The sequence below is a fragment of the Scyliorhinus torazame genome, chromosome 9 (genome assembly GCF_047496885.1).
Source record: "Scyliorhinus torazame isolate Kashiwa2021f chromosome 9, sScyTor2.1, whole genome shotgun sequence".
NCBI lineage: Eukaryota > Metazoa > Chordata > Chondrichthyes > Carcharhiniformes > Scyliorhinidae > Scyliorhinus > Scyliorhinus torazame.
The window spans coordinates 208509569-208531373 of record NC_092715.1 but is presented as its reverse complement, the minus strand read 5'-3'; the positions used below and the strand labels follow the sequence as shown (position 1 = coordinate 208531373).

At 44.0% G+C, this 21805-nt stretch overlaps 1 protein-coding gene across 1 annotated transcript in view; it reads left to right on the top strand.

The window, feature by feature from the left end:
- The first annotated feature begins 529 nt into the window (after positions 1-529).
- Positions 530-21805, top strand: part of noa1 (nitric oxide associated 1) — a 32770-nt gene continuing 11494 nt past the window's right edge. The window contains exons 1-4 of the mRNA XM_072517036.1: positions 530-1643; positions 5878-6042; positions 17648-17865; positions 20938-21069. Of these exons, the coding sequence (XP_072373137.1) occupies positions 566-1643; positions 5878-6042; positions 17648-17865; positions 20938-21069 (1593 nt within the window). The 5' untranslated portion in view covers positions 530-565. The remainder of the gene's footprint in view (positions 1644-5877; positions 6043-17647; positions 17866-20937; positions 21070-21805) is intronic.

Sequence of the window (21805 nt, the reverse complement as noted above, 5' to 3'; positions counted from 1 at the left end):
TGACTGGAGCTCTGGAATGACAGGAGCTCTGGGATGACAGGAATCTCTGGGTTGACTGGGAGCTCTGGAATGACTGAGCGCTGGGAGCTCAGGGATGACAGGGAGCTCTGGAATGACTGGGAGCTCTGGGATGGCTGGGAGCTCTGGAATGGCTGGGAGCTCTGGAATGGCTGGGAACTCTGGGATGATTGGGAGCTTTGGGATGGCTGGGAGTTCTGGGATGACTAGGAGGTCTGGAATAGCTGGGAACTCTGGGATGACTGGGAGGTCTGGAATGGCTGGGAGCTCTGGGATCGCTAGGAACTCTGGGATGACTGAGCTCTGGGATGACTGGGAGCTCTGGGATCGCTAGGAACTCTGGGATAACTGGAGCTCTGGGATGACTGGTAGCTCTCACACTTTTCAAATCCGGCAGTTGGACAGAGAGGAGCTCGAGCGCAATCACTTTCCTCCAATCAGAGCTGTCAGCCAGCCGACCTATAGGAAAACAAGACAGTCACGGGGTCACGTCGCGTGGGCCGATGGGAGGAAGTTCAGCGGCCATCTTGTGTGTCCCCCGGCAGCAATGGCGCATGCGGCTGTCCGATGTTTTATCCGCCGTGCCCTGTGCGCCAGCCGGCGGCCATGTTCCGGCCTGGCGCCTGGAAGGCGGCCGGCGGGCTGGCCATACGCGGCGGTGGAGCCCGAGAGGCCGGAGGAGATGGTGTTCGTGGAATACGGAGGTGTATCGGAGGAGGAGAAGGCGGCTGCGGAGCTGTCACTGGGCAGCGAGACGGCGCTGAGGACGGACGCGGCCGACGCCTCGGCCTCGCACTGGGCTCTACGCCGCCAGCTCTCGGCCTTGGAGGCGCTGCCGCCGGCCCCAGAAGCCGAGCCGCAAGTGACCGATCTGGGCTTCCCGGCGCCCGAGCTGCCGTCCCGTAAGAAACGGCGGGCGGCCCCGCGCCAGGAACAGCGGGTGTACGGCACGGCCGACCCCCTGGAGCCGGCCAGCAGCTGCCCGTGCTCGGGCTGTGGTGCCCTCCTGCACTGTGTGGACCCCTCTCTGGCCGGTTACTTACCAAGCGAGAAGTACAAGCCGCTGCTGCAGGCCGGGACCTTGCAGCGCTCCGTGTGTCAGCGCTGTTACCTGCTCGTCCACTACCAAAAGGCGCTGGAGGTGCGAGTGCCGGAGGGAGAGTACCGGCGCCTGTTAGGCCGCATTGCTCAAGAGCGGGCCCTGGTGATCTACATGATGGACCTGCTGGACCTGAGCGGCAGCCTCATCCCCGACCTCCGTAGGCTGGTGGGTGAGCGGAACCCCGTCCTCGTGCTGGCCAACAAGACCGACTTGATCCCCGCCGACTGCCGCCAATACCTGAAGCGGCTGCGGCACCGGGTGCTGCAGCACTGCGGCCAGGCCGGTATTACCCCCGAGTACCAGGGCCGGGGAATCGTGCACTTGATCAGCGCCAAGACCGGCTACGGCATCGAGGAGCTTATCTCCCATCTCCAGAGCTCCTGGCGGTACAAAGGGGACGTGTACCTGGTCGGCCACACCAACGTGGGGAAGTCCACCCTCTTCAACACCCTCCTGCAGTCCGATTACTGTAAATCCAAAGCCTCAGATGTCATTCAGAGAGCTACAATTTCCCGCTGGCCAGGTGAGTTCAGCGGATTTCAGTGTGAATGTTAGGTACTTTCAGGGCTCTGGGTGCTTCGCTGCAGGAGCCCTCCCGTCTCTATAAGTTACAGTAAGAAGTCTTATAACACCAGGTTAAAGTCCCAACAGGTTTGTTTGGAATCACTAGCTTTGGTGTGCAGCTCCTTCAGGTGACTAAAACTCATCTGATGTTGTAAGACTTCTAACTGTGCCCACCCCAGTCCAACGTCGGCATCTCCACATCATCTCTAGAAGTTAAGTATTGGTGGGCTCCCACATAAGAGACTTTAACATATAATCCAGTCTGGCAGATGAGATATCAAACTTGGAACTGTCTGCCGTCTCGGGTCTGTGTAAAAGATCCAGCGAACCAATTTGGAGGACGTGCAGGGAAGTTCTCTTCTGTGTCCTGGTCAATATTTATAACTCCATGAAAATCTAGCACAGATTATCAGATCATTATCCCATCACTGTGGGAACTTGTGCACAAGTTAACAACTGCCTTTCACTACATAACGACTAGGACTGCATTTCAGAAATACTTTAACTTTGTCTTGATATTCAAATTTAATAGGGTTGTCTCCTTGACAATCTTATCAATCTGCACATGTCAATGATTTAGCTGTTCCATTCACCAAGCACCTGTTCTTCAATTTTGAACAGTCACATTTCTGAACAATATAAATCCAAGCAAAGCAAATATTTCCCATTGCATGGAGTGATTAGTTCAGCTAGCTACATGTATTGATCCTCATTGTCACACAAACATTGGGATTCCATCAACTGGCTGGCACATGTTTGAATCATACATAAAATTGCACAAAAACTTCCAAAATCTGCCTATTTTGGCTTTCACGGCTCAATTTTAAGTAATGTTAGATAATCTTGGATTTTAAGATCCTGAAGATGTTGGAATAATGAAAGGGTAGAATGAGAAAAATAAATTGGTGTTTTGCGCAAGTAAGATTACATTTGATGCTCAGGAGTAGTGTGGGAAGTTCAGAGCAGTGTTGATCATAGTCATATTAAGAAAAATAATGGATGCATCAAAAGAAAAGATGAGCCTATATCCATTACTAGATGTTGAAAAATGGAATTGTTTTGGTGTTTATTCTGCAGTAAATCCAGAAGTTGAAAAGTTGCTTCCTAGATATCTAGTTAGCTGAACACCTTTTTCTAGTTCCTCCAGTTTGAAGACCACCTTTATATTGGAAAATATTGTCAAAGGCGGTAACTAGGCTAAATGCCCTGTATTCCGTTCCTAAAGGATTCCTACAGTCATCACTGCATTATTCCTATTTGTCATTGTAATTTCGGTGAAGAAACTTAGCTGAAGAAAATCTCAGTATTGCAGGATACTGAAATATCCTGATCCATTAAGTGGTGTGTATCCTCTGGACTGCCCAATAATGACTAGGATTCAAATACTCCAAACCATTGAATACCCTATTAATATAGATATGAGATAATACTTTGAGGTTTATCGCCCTTCATCTACAGAGTAAATGGTGCCAGTTTATTTGCCAGTGATAGCGTTATACATTTTATCCCAGTTACATGCCCCTAATTGGTTGTGGATATGATCAGTGTTAACCATTCACTGCTAATTCTAGAGAGTAATTCAAATCTAGTTTTATTTTTTATGTCCAATTCCTCCTTTGAAGGAGGTAAGATTGGTGAATAATTTTCAAACTGGTGGCAGTACATTAATTGGGAATTTGCCATACATTGGGAATTTGTTGCGCAACACATTGTGCTGCAAGATTCAGACAATAGTGTCATTTTTAACAATAATACTTCTTACACTAGTTCGTGTTCACTTCGGGCTAAGTGCTGGTTCGTTATTTTGAAGGACTGTGCCACAAGACATTAGAGCAAGAGTCGAGCAATTTAGCTGCTTGTGATTCTCTGCCATTCAGCAAAATCATGGCTCATCTGTGACCTAACCCCATCTTTCCACTGTTGCCATTTACCCCATAACTTTTGGTTAACAAACATTTATCAATCTCAGATTTAAAATTAACAATGATCTAACATTAACTACCATTTGTGGAAGAGTTCTAGACTTATAGAGCCCCTACAGTGCAGAAGGAGACCATTCGGCTCTGAAAGAGCACCCTAACCAGGCTCCCACACTATCCCTGCAACCCCATAACCTCACTTATCCCGCACATTCCTGGACACTAAGGGGCAATTTAGCATAGCCAATCCATCTAACCTACACTTTCTGGACTGTCGGAGGAAACCCACGCAGACATTGGGAAAACATGCAAACTCAACACAGACAATCATCCAAGGCCGGAATTGAACCTGGATCCCTGGCGCTGTAAGGCAGCAATGTTAACCACTGTGCCACCCCACTTCTACCACCCTTCGCAGCTTCACTCCTGAAAGACTTAATCTGCTCAATTAGAACCCTAGTTTGTATCAACTCTGTAATTTAACCGTTGATGTTCAGCTATTAGTGTTTTTAATTTTTTTTTGTACTTGTCCAGGACATTTCAGTAATCTATGTGAATGGAACTCTAAATCTCTTTGGACCACCACTATTTCTAGTTTTGTACCATTTAGAAAGTGCCCTTTTAGGTTCAAATTGGATATCCTCACTTGCCTACATTGAAATCCATTTACCACAGCTTTGCTCCTTCACTTAATCTAGTCAATATTTACACTGCTTACAATAATGCCTATCTTTGCTATTGCTTGTTATTCCTTCATCTAAGTTGTTAATAAATAAAGTAAATATTAAGGCAACAACATGTTGCTATTGGTCACCACTGGTCACATCCTTCCAATTTGAGTACCTGTTCATTATCCGTACTGTCTCCTACCAGTGTCCTAACCAGGTCAGTTTCCATTCATTCCATAAACTTCAACTTTAGTGAACAGCCTCTTATGAAGGGCTTTGTCAGGTGCCTTCTGGAAAAGTCCATATAAATAACAGCCATAGACTTTATCTTGTCTGCGATTTAGTCACCACTTCAAAAACTTCAGTCAGGTTCATTAGGCATGACCTATACTTTACAGATCCATGCTGGCTCACTGATCCTCAAGTTGGTTAGTTATAGATTATAGTAAGTCAAAATTGGGTTTTCATTAAAAATTGGACAGAATTGGTGAATTGAACAAGGAAAATCTAGCAACTTTGCTTAGTTAACAGAATTTGACTTATTCGGTTTCCAAATTACTGACTGCTCACTCATCCATTCACGATGCTTAACAGCCAGCACAGAGTGTAGAAAGGAGTTCACTTGTCATACAATTTCTGCTATCCCTACCACTGTCATGATTACCTCTATCAAAGTAGACAATTTGTACATGTTGTAATTGGTAACACCAGACAATTCTGAAAACTGTATTAATTTGCTTCAATATTCAGGAGAGTTCTAGGCTGAGAATTTAATAACAAACCTTTGCTTGATGTTTTTTTCATCTCGGGAAAGGAAAATCCAACTGATTGAAGGCCGTACTTTGCATTTAGATTTCTGGCCTGATAAGTTGACGTTTTGGGTAAACAAACATGCGATGCAGTCATCAGTGTAGACTTAATCCTCCCCCTAGAAGACATGTCTGCCTGTTGGAAGATTCAGCCTAATTTTAAATTATATTTTCTTAATCTTTCCCTGCCCCTTGGCGAAGACTTATTTCTGTCCATGTGAAGTAGGGGTGCTCCAGTTCACACCGTCAAGGCATATAGTTTCTCTTTCATTGAACCAGCTTCCCAATTTCTACAGATTGGAACTCCATCTACATTCTTGCCTGAACCATGTCACTCACTCCTGTCTTTGCCAAGATCCACAGGTTTCTTCTGCCAGACAAAAAGCTGCACACTTCACTCCACCTTAAACTCTGTCAGCTCCTCCAGTCCTTGTACACACCACCTGTTCCTCTGACAATGCTCTACCACCAATGACCACACTACCAGCTGTAAGTTGTTGGTTAAGTATGTTGCTTTACCCTTCCTGCTTTCTAAAGCCTGGAAACCTTGCTCTTTTAATGTGCCTTCAACTTCCCACCAATTTTACTGTCTATCTGTTTTATTCTATAAAGTCTTCAAAATGTAGGAAAATGGTGTAGAAATTAAAGCTAGATTGTATGCGCTGACTAGCGCATTCACCTATGTGCGTGTGTGACTATATAGTACTCTTATGTTCTAGTTAATGTTATTGTGTAAGTGCAAATCCTTTTGTTGGTCAAGTCCATTTTTAGATTGTGTAATTTTTCTTGTTTCAAAGGAACTACATTAAACCTCCTCAAGTTTCCAGTTATAAATCCCACGCCATACAGAATGTTTCGAAGATTAGAAAGACTGAAGACTGATAAGTCACAAACTGAAGCTGACCTCAGTGAAGAAGAGTTGACGCATCTTCACAGACTGAAGAAACAAGGCTACTTGATTGGTGAGCACTTTATTACTAGCAGATTGATCAAATCTATCAAAAGGGCAACAGCGTTTTAGCTATAAACAAATATTTCCCAGTCAATGGTTAACTCACCAACCAATGATTACGGGGGGAAACTGAATGGATCTCCAAATTGAAACATTCTGACTGAATATAGTGTTGAATTTTGTTCAATATAGTCCCAAATGTAAATGAGAGAATATTAAACTAGTATGGCAGGGGGGTGGGTACCGGAGCAATAGGTCAGAAGGTGAAAGCATTGAGGGAGAACTAGGCAATAGGGACAACGTGGCTCTGAGGCAGAGCAGACAGGGAGATGTTGCTGAAAACAGCAGGTCTGGTGGCCTGAACAAAGAACAAAGAAATGTACAGCACAGGAACAGGCCCTTCGGCCCTCCAAGCCCGTGCCGACCATACTGCCCGACTAAACTACAATCTAGAAGTGCATATGTTTTAATGCAAGCAGTATTATGGGTAAGGCAGATGAACTTAGAGCTTGGATTAGTACTTGGAACTATGATGTTGTTGCCATTACAGAGATCTGGTTGAGGGAAGGACAGGATTGGCAGCTAAACGTTCCAGTATTTAGATGTTTAGGCGGGATAGAGGGGGATGTAAAAGGGGTGGCGGAGTTGCGCTACTGGTTAGGGAGAATATCACAGCTGTACTACGGGAGGACACCTTAGAGGACACCTTAGAGGGCAGCGAGGCTATATGGGTAGAGATCAGGAATAAGAAGGGTGCAGTCACAATGTTGGGGGTTTGCTACAGGCCTCCCAACAGCCAGCGGGAGATACAGGAGCAGATGGGTAGACAGATTTTGGAAACAAGTAAAAACAACAGGGTTGTTGTGATGGGAGACTTCAACTTCCCCAATATTGACTGGGACTCACTTAGTGCTAGGGGCCTGGACGGGGTGGAGTTTGTAAGGAGCATCCAGGGGGGCTTCTTAAAACAATATGTAGACAGTCCAACTAGGGAAGGGGCTGTACTGGACCTGGTATTGGGGAATGAGCCCGGCCAGCTGGTAGAAGTTTCAGTAGGGGAGCATTTCGGGAACAGTGACCGCAATTCAGAAAGTTTTACAGTGCTGGTGGACAAGGATAAGAGTGATCCTAGGGTGAATGTGCTAAATTGGGGGAAGGCTAATTATAACAATATTAGGTGGGAACTGAAAACCTCAATTGGGGGAGGATGTTTGAGGGTAAATCAACATCTGACGTGGGAGGCTTTCAAATGTCAGTTGAAAGGAATTTGGGACCGGCATGTTCCTGTGCGGAAGAAGGATAAATAAGGCAAATTTCGGGAACCTTGGATAACGAGAGATAATGTAGGCCTCGTCAAAAAGAAAAAGGAGGCATTTGTCAGAAGCCTGTGTGGAATATAAGGAAAATAGGAAGGAACTGAAGCAAGGAGTTAGGAGGGCTAGAAGAGGTCACAAAAAGTCATTGGCAAATAGGGTTAAGGAAAATCCCAAGGCTTTTACACATATATAAAAAGCAAGGGGGTAGCCAGGGAAAGGGTTGGCCCACTTGAGGATAGGCCAGGGAATCTATGTGTGGAGCCAGAGGAAATGGGCGTGGTACTATATGAATACTTTGCATCAGTATTGACCAAAGAGAAGGAATTGGTGGATGTTGAGTCTGGAGAAGGGTGTGTAGATAGCCTGGGTCACATTGAGATCCAAAAAGACGAGGTGTTTAAAAATATTAAGGTAGATAAGTCCCCAGGGCCAGATGGGATCTACCCCAGAATACTGAAGGAGGCTAGAGAGGAAATTGCTGAGGCCTTGACAGAAATCTTTGGATCCTCACTGTCTTCAGGTGATGTCCCGGAGGACTGGAGATTAGCCAATGTTGTTCCAGTGTTTAAGAAGGGTAGCAAGGATAATCCAGGGAACTACAGGCCGGTGAGCCTTACGTCAGTGGTAGGGAAATTACTGGAGAGAATTCTTCAAGACAGGATCTACTCTCATTTGGAAGCAAATGGATGTATTAGTGAGAGGCAGCGTGGTTTTGTGAAGGGGAGATTGTGTCTCACTAACTTGATAGAGTTTTTCGAAGAGGTCACAAAGATGATTGATGCAGGTAGGGCAGTGGATGTTTTCTATATGGACTTCCGTAAGGCCTTTGACAAGGTACCTCATGGTAGACTGGAACAAAAGGTGAAGTCACACGGGATCAAGGGTGAGCTGGCAAGGTGGATACAGAACTGGCTAGGTCATAGAAGGCAGAGAGTAGCAATGGAAGGGTGCTTTTCTAATTGGAGGGCTATGACTAGTGGTGTTCCGCATGGATCAGTGCTGGGACCGTTGCTGTTCATAGTATATATAAATGATTTGGAGGAAAATGTAACTGGTCTGATTAGTAAGTTTGCAGACGACACAAAGGGTGGAATTGCGGATAGCGATGAGGACTGTCAGAGGAAACAGCAGGAATTAGATCATTTGGAGACTTGGGCGGAGAGATGGCAGATGGAGTTTAATCCAGACAAATGTGAGGTAATGCATTTTGGAAGGTCTAATGCAGGTAGGGAATATACAGTGAATGGTAGAACCCTTGAGTATTGAAAGTCAGAGAGATCTAGGTGTACAGGTCCACAGGTCACTGAAAGGGACAACACAGGTGGAGAAGGTAGTCAAGAAGGCATACATAGAACATTACAGCGCAGTACAGGCCCTTCGGCCCTCGATGTTGCGCCGACCTGTGAAACCACTCTCAAGCCCATCTACACTATTCCCTTATCGTCCATATGTCTATCCAATGACCATTTGAATACCTTTAGCGTTGGCAAGTCCACTACTGTTGCAGGCAGGGCATTCCACACCCTTACTACTCTCTGAGTAAAGAACCTACCTCTGACATCTGTCTTATATCTATCTCCCCTCAATTTAAAGCTATGTCCCCTCGTGCTAGACATCACCATCCGAGGAAAAAGGCTCTCACTGTCCACCCTATCCAATCCTCTGATCATCTTGTATGCCTCAATTAAGTCACCTCTTAACCTTCTCTCTAACGAAAACAGCCTCAAATCCCTTAGCCTTTCCTCATAAGATCTCTCCCCCCCCCCCCCCCCCCCCATACCAGGCAACATTCTGGTAAATCTCCTCTGCACCCTTTCCAATGCTTCCACATCCTACCTATAATGCGGCGACCAGAATTGCACGCAATACTGCAAATGCGGCCGCACCAGAGTTTTGTACCGCTGCAACATGACCTCATGGCTCCGAAACTCAATCCCTCTACCAATAAAAGCTAACACACCGTACGCCTTCTTAACAACCCTCTCAACCTGAGTGGCAACTTTCAGGGATCTATGTACATGGACACCGAGATCTCTCTGCTCATCCACACTGCCAGGAATCTTACCATTAGCCCAGTACTCTGTCTTCCTGTTATTCCAAAATGAATCACCTCACACTTTTCTGCATTAAACTCCATTTGCCACCTCTCAGCCCAGCGCTGCAGTTTATCTATGTCCCTCTGTAACTTGTAACATCCTTCCGCACTGTCCACAACTCCACCGACTTTAGTGTCATCTGCAAATTTACTCACCCATCCTTTACGCCCTCCTCCAGGTCATTTATAAAAATGACAAACAGCAGTGGCCTCAAAACAGATCCTTGTGGTACACCACTAGTAACTGGACTCCAGTCTGAACACTTCCCATCAACCACCACTCTTTGTCTTCTTCCAGCTAGCCAAATTCTGATCCAAACTGCTAAATCTCCCTGAATCCCATGCTTCCGTATTTTCTGCAGTAGCCTACCGTGGGGAACCTTATCAATTGCTTTACTGAAATCCATATACACCGCATCAACTGCTTTACCCTCATCCACCTGTTTGGTCACCTTCTCAAAGAACTCAATGAGCTTTGTGAGGCACGACCTACCCTTCACAAAACCGTGTTGACTATCTCTAACCAAATTATTCCTTTCCAGATGATTATACACCCTATCTCTTATAAGCCGTTCCAAGATTTTGCCCACAACAGAAGTAAGGCTCACCGGCCTATAGTTACCAGGGTTGTCTCTACTCCCCTTCTTGAACAAGGGGACAACATTTGCTATCCTCCAGTCTTCTGGCACTATTCCTGTTGACAAAGATGACTTGAAGATCAAAGCCAAAGGCTCAGCAATCTCCCTAGCTTCCCAGAGAATCCTACGATGAATCCCATCCAGCCCAGGGGACTTATCTATTTTCACCCTTTCCAGAATTGTTACGGCATGCTTGCCTTCATTGGCCAGGGCACTGAGTGTAAGAATTGGCAAGTCATGTTGCAGCTGTATAGAACCTTAGTTAGGCTGGAGTATAGTGTTCAATTCTGGTCGCCACGCTACCAGAAGGATGTGGAGGCTTTAGAGAGGGTGCAGAAGAGATTTACCAGGATGTTGCCTGGTATGGAGGGCATTAGCTATGAGGAGCGGTTGAATAAACTCGGTTTGTTCTCACTGAGACGACGGAGGTTGAGGGGCGACCTGATAGAGGTCTACAAAATTGAGGGGCATAGACAGAGTGGATAGTCAGAGGCTTTTCCTGAGGGTAGAAGGGTCAATTCCAAAGGGTCATAGGCGCTTAGAGGAGGGTTTTTTACGAGGCAAGTTTTTTTACACAGAGGGTAGTGGGTGCCTGGAACTCGCTGCCGGAGGAGGTGGTGGAAGCCGGGACAATAGTGACATTTAAGGGGCATCTTGACAAATACATGAATAGGATGGGAATAGAGGGATACGGACCCAGGAAGATTTTAGTTTAGACGGGCAGCATGGTCGGCACGGGCTTGGAGGGCCGAAGGGCCTGTTCCTGTGCTGTACTTTTCTTTGTTCTTTAATAGACGAATATGCAGATAACTTATTCCATCTGACACTTTGCTTAATTTGCACCACTTGCCAGCTCGTTATTAATGCGCAAGGTTGAATCACACTGGGTTGGGGATAATTTATTAGTTTGCATAGATGACTGGCGGACAGAAAACCGAGTCCAGATAAATGTTTTTGTTTCTGGATGGCAAGATGCAACTAGTGGGGTGCCATAGGATTCGGTCCTTGGACCCCAACTATTTACAACCTATATTTATGACTTGGAGAAATAGAAGGTTCTATAGCCAAATTTGCAGATGACACTAAAATAGGTGGGATAGTAATTGCAATGAGGAAATAAGGACCTAACAATTGGATATAGTTAGGTGAGTTGGCCAAAATATGACAGATGGAGCTTAACGTGGATAGGTGTGAGATCCATTTTGGTCGCAAAAATAGAACAAAAACTTATCTAAATTGGGAGATACTTTGGGGTGCTGCGGTGCGGAGGGATGTGGGAGTCCTTGTGCGTGAATCGCAGAAATCTAGCATGCAGATACAACAGGTAATAAAGAAAGCGAATGGAACGTTGCCATTTATAGCTAAAGAAATGGAGTATAAAGCAAGGAAGCGTTATTGCAGCTCTATAAGGCATTGGTGAGAACCGCACCTGGAGTATTGTGCACGGTTTTGGTCCTCTTATTTGAGGAAAGATGTAGTGCCATTTGAGGCTGTTCAGAGGAGGTTCACTAGATTTGTTCCAGAGATGAATAGTTTCTCTTATGAGGAAAGATCGAGCAGTTTGGGCCTATACTCTGTGGAATTTAGAAGAATGAGGGGAGATCAAATTGAGGTATATAAGTTGATAAAAGCTATGGAGAAAGTAGATGTGGATGGATGCTTCCTCTTGTGGCGCATTCTAGAACAAGAGGTTATAGTCTCCGGATAAGGGGTAGCAAATATTAAAAGGATGAGGAGAAACTATTTCTCCCGCAGGGTCATGAATCTGTGGAATTCGCTACCCAAGAGTGCAGTGGATGATGGGACAGTGAGTAAATTTAAGAGGGGCTTCTACAGCGTTTAATTTGTAATGGGTTGAAGGGTGACGAAGGACGGTGGTGTTGAGACCGTGATGAGATCAGCTATGATCATATTGAATGAAGCTAAATTGCGTACTCCTGTTCTTGGTTCCTGTGTTCTAAGGAAGAACAATTCTGTTTAATTCCAGCTCTTGGTCTGTAGCCTGAAAGTAAAGCACCTCAAGCACAAATCTAGTGTTCTTGATTAATATGGGGATTTCTTGATTAATAAGGGGATCAGGGGTTATGGGGAGAAGGCAGGAGAATGGGGATGAGGAACATATCAGATATGATCGAATAGCGGACACAATGGGCCAAATTACCTAATTCTGCTCCTATATCTTATGGTCTTATTATAGTTGGAGATTTTAAAATCAATTTCAAGTACCTGATTCTTTTTTTCCAATTAAGGGCAATTTAGCGCGGCCAATCCACCTACCCTGCATATCTTTGGGTTGTGGGGGTGAGACCCATGCAGACACGGGAAAAATGTGCAAATTTCACAGTCAGTGACCCGGAGCGGGGATCTAACCCGGCCCTCAGCGCCATGAGGCAGCAGTGTTAACCACTGTGCACCGTGCCGCCCCTGTACAGTTGGAGATTTGAGAAAATCTGGACACTTAACTGAGTAAGCCAATCAGAATGATAGCCAGCGTTTGATGTGTGTACACTGATATGAAACTTGTATAGTTAGAAATAATTGGGTTTTTTAAAAATTCAAACTTGAATTTCAGTTGGTCTTTGTTATTGCATTTTCCCATGTGACAACAGTGCCCACAATTAAAATTAAGTAATAGGCTGTGAAATCCATTGGTGATGTTCGAGGATGTGAAAGGTGGCTTGTGTTCTCATTCTTTTTTTTCTGTAAATTGGGCCAGAACAATCTACTACACATTTTGCCATTTAAGTACCGGTGCCAGCTGACTGCCGCGACCCACCATTTTCGTTTATCTTTAATGCGATAGGTGAGGCTGCTTGGTCCTTGTGATCTCACTCCAATCAGGTTCACAGCGGGAAAGGGCAATGTGCATATCGGGTGCAGGGTTCAGCCAGCTCCTTTGTGCTGTCTTCATCTTTGAGGAAGGAAATTCCAACTTCGCACCATGTAGGTCGTTGTGAAGGGCAGTAGCAACACAATCCTTGCTTTACACGGCTCTAGATACACCTATCGGAGATGCTACTCCAGAATGCTGACACACATAGAAAATACAGCCAGAACAGGCCCTTCGGCCCACGATGTTGTGCCGAACCTTTGTCCTAGATTAATCATAGATTATCATTGAATTTACAGTGCAGAAGGAGGCCATTCGGCCCTTTGAGTCTGCACTGGCTCTTGGAAAGAGCACCCTACCCAAACTTAACACCTCCACCCAACACCAAGGGCAATTTTGGACTCTTAAGGGCAATTTATCATGGCCAATCCACCTAACCTGCACATCTTTGGACTGTGATGTGTTTTAATGTGCTGTCACAGGTGAGGTGCAGAAGTTCAGTCTCTTCATTTGGAGTCAGCTGTAAGTTAATCATTGACTCTCTGGTCTCAAACTCAAAAGGATTTTCCACCCACCTCTTCTCTTTCAAAATTTGAAACTTCTCTGGAAAGTAGTCACAAAAACTGTTGACCAGCGCAGTTAGATGCAACTGAATACAGCTTGCCAGTCCATTAACAGTTCCCTTACTAACACCCTTGCAAACACCGTTTTCTTCGATGTGTCGTAGCAATGTGGACAGCATTTATAATTTTGGCTTTGTACTCACACATGCCAAATTTTCAACTACTTTTGGAAAGCATCTATTTCTTCACAGCCAAAAACAATCTTCATCCTTCCCTTGCAATTTGAGGCTCAGTTCATTTAGAATTGAAAAATGTCTGCAAGGTAAGATATAGTTCGCATCCAACTCTCATTTGTCAGTACTTCCCTGCATATAATAAATCGGCTTTGCATCCTGTTTTGCATTAGCACAATTAACACGCCATACCTCCAGAAATCATCTTTATACTACTTTGTTTCCGATTTCAGTTTCTTCTTGATGGGAAGTTCACGAGAGGCCCTGGAACACTCACCAGCTCACACCAGCATTGCTTTGTTCTGCGTACTTTCCGGAGCTGCTGCTGCTCCAGGGATCCTGGTCTTTGTGTCTCTGGCCCTCTCTTCCTTATTACAAAATTACCCATCTTCAGCTATTCACGGTACTGCTGCTTGCATTCTGGCAACTACAAAATGGAGGAAGCTCCATTTTCATGCCTATGATTTTGCACCCAAAGCAGACTTACAGGGCGTGTGACATCAATGTGCGTGCCCGACGCATGACCTTTCTGGCGGGAAGACTCCAGTGTTCACATTGGCATTCTCGACTTAAAAGCCGGTTGAGCCGGTGGGTGCTTCTTCTGCGACCGATTGCTCCACGACCCTGCTGACACCTGTCTGCGACCCACCCATGGGTCACGACCCCCAGTTTGAAAACCCCTGATATAGAGGGTGGTTTTACCCCCACTCCGGGAAAAGTTCTTCAACTTCCATCCAAACAATGAATTGCTTCAAAGGTGTCGAATTGTTTTGCAGGTGGTTTTAATTTAATTTATTTATATTTGAAATATGCAAATAGGACCATGGGAATATGGCTGTGAGCCTCTTATTAAAGTCTAGACTTTGATTACATGCCACTCCCTTCAGTTCATGTTATCGGTGATGGAAAAATGTGCAGAATGTAAAGAGTAAGTCTTCAGGAAAATGTTGAGTGAAATAGAGAAGCATCGATGACACAAATATGCTGCAAAACAATCATTAACACCTGTTCTTTCTGACCCCCTCCATCTGAAATTGAAAGCTTGTCCAACCCAATTGCTGCTGAAATGGTAATAAATCATCTTCTGTTCTTGCTTCATTGTCTGTCTCTCACCTCTCCCTCTTTCTTGCGCGTGCGCTTTCTCCCTAGGGCACAGGGGTCTAGTAAAAAATTGTTGAGCTGTCCAGCAGACATCAGTCCCTCTCTCTTTCCCCCCCGCCATGGATCGAGTTGTACAGACATTACTTGGAGCTAAGCAATGACATAATCTAGGATGTTCCAGTGCTATTATCCAAGATACCATCACTTGATTTTGTATTTTTTCTTCTGTCGCAAAATGGTATTTGTTATAATGAAGCCATACTGAATATACTTTGCCACCAGGAGGACACCATTTGCATCGACTTGTCCCAATCCGTTTTTCTGGAATAGCTCCACTCCAGAAGTCCCCCAGAAGTATGATCCTTTCTTCTGATGGGATGGCAGTGAGGACTACTTTAAAGTCTGAATAGGACTTTTCCTTAACATCATCAGAGCCAAGAGATGGGGTATAAGCGATGATGATATTAGCATATTGGTTATGGCTGAGCTGTAGATGATGTGTCATGAGTCTTTAATTTGTACATTTGAGAAATTTTAGTATCGCAGCCATGATCCTATTCTGGATGGCAAAACCAATTCCATGGAGGTGAGAGTTGCTGTCAGCCTTTCCAGTAGGTATATCCCCTGCTTGCTTCCTCAGCTGTCATTCCTTGAAGGCAATTAACTCGGGCAGCGATGTCAGCTTGCAATCTTGATAGTTGGTGTGATACATTTGAGTTCACCTTTGCATACGGTCACCCTTGAGATTATCAGTGAATGGTTCTAACATTCCAAGTTGCAAGATTTAAAGTTTACTCAACTACAAAGATGGGATCCTGCTGGGTGTGGTTCCCCAGCCATGAGAAAGTGGAACAGCTCATTTTTAGGACATGTTTTCTAGCCCCCTCCCCATTTCGGGTGAGCATAGGGTATCCTGAAGTGGACTATTCAGTCACAGATGCCGCTGCCTAAAGACATCTCTGTCCCATCATGGATATCCAACCACCTTCATGCACCTGTCACCGGTGTGCAAATCTAGGAGTAGGGACTTCCAGGTTCATAGTCCTGTCCCTGCCACCAGCCCTCTATCGCCTCAGGACTTGGCAGATGGACGCCAGTAGCAGCCTGCCTATGACTTCATTCAAAATGGTGATTTTGAGGTGACCACATTGTCCATGTGATCCTGACGGGCTGGTAATCAGAATGACTGCAATCACCTTGACCCTACAGTCTCTTTCCAGCTTCACTGCCGGTATGGCTGTCTTTGTCTGTTCTGCCTTTGAAGACGTTTTGGACTGCGCTTTGTCGGACACCGCTTCAACCTTGCTGCCATGGGTTCTCCCACCAAGAGAAGAGAGCCCCTGATGGCATCACTTAGGAATTGTTGGAACATGCAAACTTCTCCTCTACATCAAGGTGGCAATTCACAAAAGTCAAATCTGGTAATGTGAATGAAGTTGAACCTCACCGTCCAATTAAATTTTGAGAGAGCCTGAACAAGGAATGACTTTTACAGCATTGAGTGATTGCTTCCACTAGTAACGTTCTTGCTAAATGTGTTCAAGTAACAGAATTACATTTAAATTTGTTATGCTCACCTTTTGCCCCATTTCAGTCCATCTTTGGCAAAATTGGGCGATCATCTATCTAAACCGTAGTTGAAGAAACAGTCTAGCACAGATTGGTGAACAGTTCAAATAGCTGTACATACAACTGTGTTGTATTAAAATTTTAATTCTCACAAAATTCTGAATCTTAATGTTAGCAAAGCAATTGAGATAAATGATTGATTCACAAGGGAGCCAGGAGTTATGGGGACAGGCAAGAAAGTGTTGCTACGGCTGTAATTGCATTAACTATTGTCATGTGAGAGTACCCTTTAAGAAATGAATGTTTAAGAAATGTACCTTTAAGAAATGGAGCTGCTCATGTTACTGGAGTGATATCAAAGTGTGGGTGGAGCTGAGCTCCACTTCTGCTTTTTTAGTTTCAGTTTGAGAAAAGCTTTGGGTGTGTCTGTGAGCTGCACTGCTGTTGATCTCTGCCATCCAAAACCTATCTATGGATCATTTGGTGAATTCAGAAGAAGTATAAATGTTTTCAGTCTCGAATGTAAATCGTGATGTGCTCCTGTTTGGAGGTTTGTTAAGTCTTTAGGACGTTAAAAGAACAGCATGCAGATTACTTTGTGTTGTATTCTTTGGGGGGTCTATTTGATTTACTGGTTGCTAAGATGTTCACTGTTTGTTTTAGAAAGGTTAACTTGAGTTCATAGAATAAACATTGTTTTGTTTTAAAAACCACTGGTCCATTTTCTGCTATACCATACCTGTAGAATGAGCCGTGTGCTCACCATACTGTAATTTCATTGTCCTGTTCCTTTACTGTGTTCTTTTAATCTCTGTTTTGATTCTGGGTTGGCAGTTGGGGTAGTTTCTCCTCCGACTCATTTTCTCCTCCGACTCAATCTGCAGGCTTTTGGTATCTATTACCTACGAATATCAGTGCTCCAGAGTTTTCCTTAGATACTCTCAGATTCTTTTTCTCTGTCTCCAATTACTTTAATGTTCCTATTCATTTGTTAGTGACTCAGCTTTATAAAATTTGTTTTTCTTTTAAGCAGATCAATAGGTCATTACTCCCATTTTTCTCTATGCGGGAGTCCTCCCAATTGCTTTTAATTTTATTCTTAAAAAGTTCATACATCACTTTTTTAGTTCTTATTTTTATTTGAAATATAATTGATTTCTTCCCTCCAAAGATGCTGACTTGATGTGTTTCCAACATTTGCCACTTCTGCAAATGCTGGCAAACAAAGTTTTTGCTCCCTTGATTATCAAATTGTTTCTCTGGTATTTAGGTAGAGTTGGCAGAACATTTTGTAACTCTCAAGTGAGTGGACAGCGAAACAGAGATATAATCGAATGGAATCCAGATGAACTCTCCCTGAGTGCAGAATCTGAAGATGTTACTCAAGAAAAAGTCTTGAACTCCCAAGAGGTGGTGGAATTCACATACAATGAACTGAAGGATGCCCACTGGTTTTATGACACACCCGGCATCTCAAAGCAGGATTGTGTAAGTGAAGTAGAACTAAGGGCATAGTGCAGCGTATGTTATTAATTGAGGATTGAAAAGCTGATAACCTACCATTTTGTATTTATGCTCCCAAGCATTTGACATGCAGAAATGCTAAACCTTCTATTCGTCTTAGTCTGCATAGAATACCAAAACAAGAAAAGATGAGCAATGTCTGGATACCTTGCCTTTTAATATTGATAACAAATAATTAGCTCTCGAGCACCTTTTTAATTTGGATAACTTTGTCCTGACAGCTGTACTTTCTCTGGAGTTAGGCTGCCTGATTGCGGGAAAAGGAGAGGGCCCATCACCTAAATGTTAAGGGCTATCTTGCACTGACATTAGTAGAATTTTTGAAATCAGTAACCTAACCACTGTAAAAGAAGTGCTGTAAAAGAAGCAAAGAAAGTTTGTGATATAGCTGTGTGCTAGTACAAGCTCATTTGTCACCTTTACCCACACCATGATACTATGAGCAAAATATTGGTGCTTCATTGGAAGTAGCTGAAAAGATGTCCGTGCCATTTGACTCAAAAGTAGGGCCAACTATGTTGGTTATGGTGCCAGAATCCAGAATAGTCTTGCTTCCACCAGTAGTGGATTTCTTTCATTCTTACTAGTTACCATTCTGGGCTAGAAATGCTTTATCGTTAATGCAGCACACGACGCAGTAGATATGCTGCAGTAAATAAACATGGGCTCTTCGCCTGGATCCTGTGTATTTTTTAAACTGGTTCTACTGGTGACAGTCTAGTTGTAGTGCACATGGATAGCACTGCTTTTACGATCCCTGATTTCTGCTGGTGTGGGAACATAGCTACATTACTGAGGTACAGCAGGAATCTGGAAGCAAGAGAAGGGGCGCTTAAAAATTTTACTGCTGCACAAGGCTTTAGGATGTCCAGGTTAGATAAAGTATTCAGTTACATTCAACTGCTAAGAACATAGTGTCCTGCTTTATTTAGCTTGGACTTTCACTTTGCCTACCCAACACTTGTGTTTGCTGTAAACGCAGAAACTTGGGAACACGAAAGAGATTGTGGTTCATGAACATCAACTACGGTGGCCTGAGGCAGTTGAGGAAATGAGTGGGAAAGAGGAGAAATCATAGATTATCATAGAATTTACAGTGCAGAAGGAGGCCATTCGGCCCATCGAGTCTGCACCGGCTCTTGGAAAGAGCATCCTACCCAAGGTCAACACCTCCACCCTATCCCTATAACCCAGATAACCCCACCCAACACTAAGGGCAATTTTGGACACTTAAGGGCAATTTATCATAGCCAATCCACCTAACCTGCACATCTTTGGACTGTGGGAGGAAACCGGAGCACCCGGAGGAAACCCACGCACACACGGGGAGGATGTGCAGACTCCGCACAGACAGTGACCCAAGCCGGAATCGAACCTGGGACCCTGGAGCTGTGAAGCAATTGTGCTATCCACAATGCTACCGTATGCAATAATGTGCATAAAAGAGACAGCTTGTTATTCGGGGAAAATGTTCTCCAGTATTTACAGGTGTTCTTGATGCCCGACTAAGTGAAGTGTGTTTTTCTTTGTTTAATCAGTAGGACTGGTAACAAAATTATTTGCATTCACATAGCTCTGTTCATGTCCTCGAGCACCCAAAGTACTCCCCAGTAAATGTCACTAAATGTGGCAGTGGTTTTGCAAATGGCAACATCCTTCAAACAGCCAGTTTAAATGACTATTGTCTGATTTGGTGATGTTGATTGAGGGAATGTATATTGACCAGCTCACGGCTGGCTGTATCTTTTGCTTCCAATGGAAGAGACGGACCAAGATCCATTTCAGCATAATATCTGGAGAGCAAAAACCTTTGTCAGTGTGGTACTCCTTTAGTACTAGACCATTCTATCAGTCTTGAATATGTGCTCCTTTTAGAGAAAATAAATCCAAAACTTAATTTAAGATTTTCTCAGTTATAGGAAGAAATGTTGCTCCTATGTAGAACAAAAGTACAAAGAACAAAGTACAGCACAGGAACAGGCCCTTCGGCCCTCCAAGCCTGCACCGACCATGCTGCCCGTCTAACTAAAATCTTCTACACTTCCTGGGTCCGTATTCCTCTATTCCCATCCTATTCATGTATTTGTCAAGATGCCCCTTAAATGTCACTATCGTCCCTGCTTCCACCACCTCCTCCGGCAGCGAATTCCAGGCTACCCTCTGTATATTAAAAAAAAACCTGCCTCGTACATCTCTAAATCTTGCCCCTCGCACCTTAAAACTATGCCCCTCTAGTAATTGCCCTCCATACCAGGCAACATCCTGGTAAATCTCTTCTACACCCTCTCTAAAGCCTCCACAAAATTCTGGTATGTGGCGACCTTTTTGTCCTGCCACCCAAAGCTTGTTTTACGAGCAATAGTTAGAGTTAATTGCTGTTCTAAGCAGTTTAATGTGAATGTGAGCTCCTTATGAAATGCAAAGTTTGACTAAGGATCCATTTGAACCATTTGCTGGTTTCTGAGATTTAGAATGGAAGGAGTTTGGTAACTTGTGGGCTTAGGGCCACCTAATTCTTAAGCCCAGGCAATTCAGTCCTCAATTCCTAGGTAACTCTGGTTTACCCTGTTTCAATGTTGTGGGTCTGGGGATTTAGAAAAGACTGTTTTTGACACTGCATTCTCATTGACATATAAATCCTCAATTTGAACGCCAAGGTCTTTTAGTATCAGCAACTTCAAATGCATTCACATTTCTAAAATTGTTGACTTGACCTTTGCGCAGTGCTGTAAAGCTCCCGGGATTGCCCACTGCCTAAGAGAAAAGCATGCCTCCATATTTATTAAATCAATCTCTGTGGAGGAACATTGTTTCTCATGCCCTCTGTTGGGTAACGTAGTTGAAGTAATTGAAACAAATTGAGCGCTATTTATTTTCTGTTAGATGCAATGTTTTAATGGTAATCCTTTACTTGAAGTAATAGAAATAAATAAGCGGAACGACTAGCAAGTAGCTTGGTAGTGAGATCCATAAGAAAGTTTATTTTTGAAGTGCAACTTCTCTAATTTCCTGATGCAACTCCAATATATTTTGCAGATTTTAAATCTACTTACAGATCAAGAACTGAAAGTTGTGATGCCATCATCAGGAATCATCCCCCGAACATTTGTGCTACAGCCTGGAATGGTGCTATTTCTGGGTGCCTTGGGTCGCATAGATTTTCTGACGGTAAAGATCTAGAAATTGACAACTTTTATTTATATAGCACCTTTTTGTGCTAGCACAGGAAGTCATTTAAACTGTGTTTGTCTCGAAGTTGTTACAAATACAAAGGTTCGATTATGTTTTGTGGCTGTCTATTTAATTTAAAGTAAAATTGAGGAATGATAGGGGTCATGTAACCTGTTCTGAATACTGCATAACAACAAGCTTGAATGGCTTGGTTGTTAAAGGAAGGCCTAGATTTTTGACTGGGAAAAAGGTGCAAGTTGTTCACCAATAGACAATGGTAAGAGCATCAGTGCTGACTATTGGTAGACTGCTAGTTCCACAGGGAGGTGTGAGGCGTCGGGTTCTATAAAATGTTATACTTTAAACAGTCTAAATAGAATTTGGGGTTTAGAAGACAGTAAATGAGCAATTCTACCTAAAACAAAGGCCCATGTGATTCATATTGCCATGGAGATGGACTTTGAGAAGGGAAGAGTCCATAGGAAGTTATTGTAGTATCTGTTTGCTTAAGAAATCCCTGAAACGCTCGGCCAGGTCAGTCTGCATGTATCTGAGCCAGAGAGATAGAGGCAGCCAGTCTCTCTCCTTCATGGCAGAATGCGGATAGGACCTCGTGCATGGATTGAAGAGACTTAAGTTTCTAAGAATTTAAATGAGACTGGAAGATCTGTCTTACCTTTGGATAGAGGGAGAGATCCCCAGGGCAGCCCTTGCCATGGAAGTTAGTTCAGGA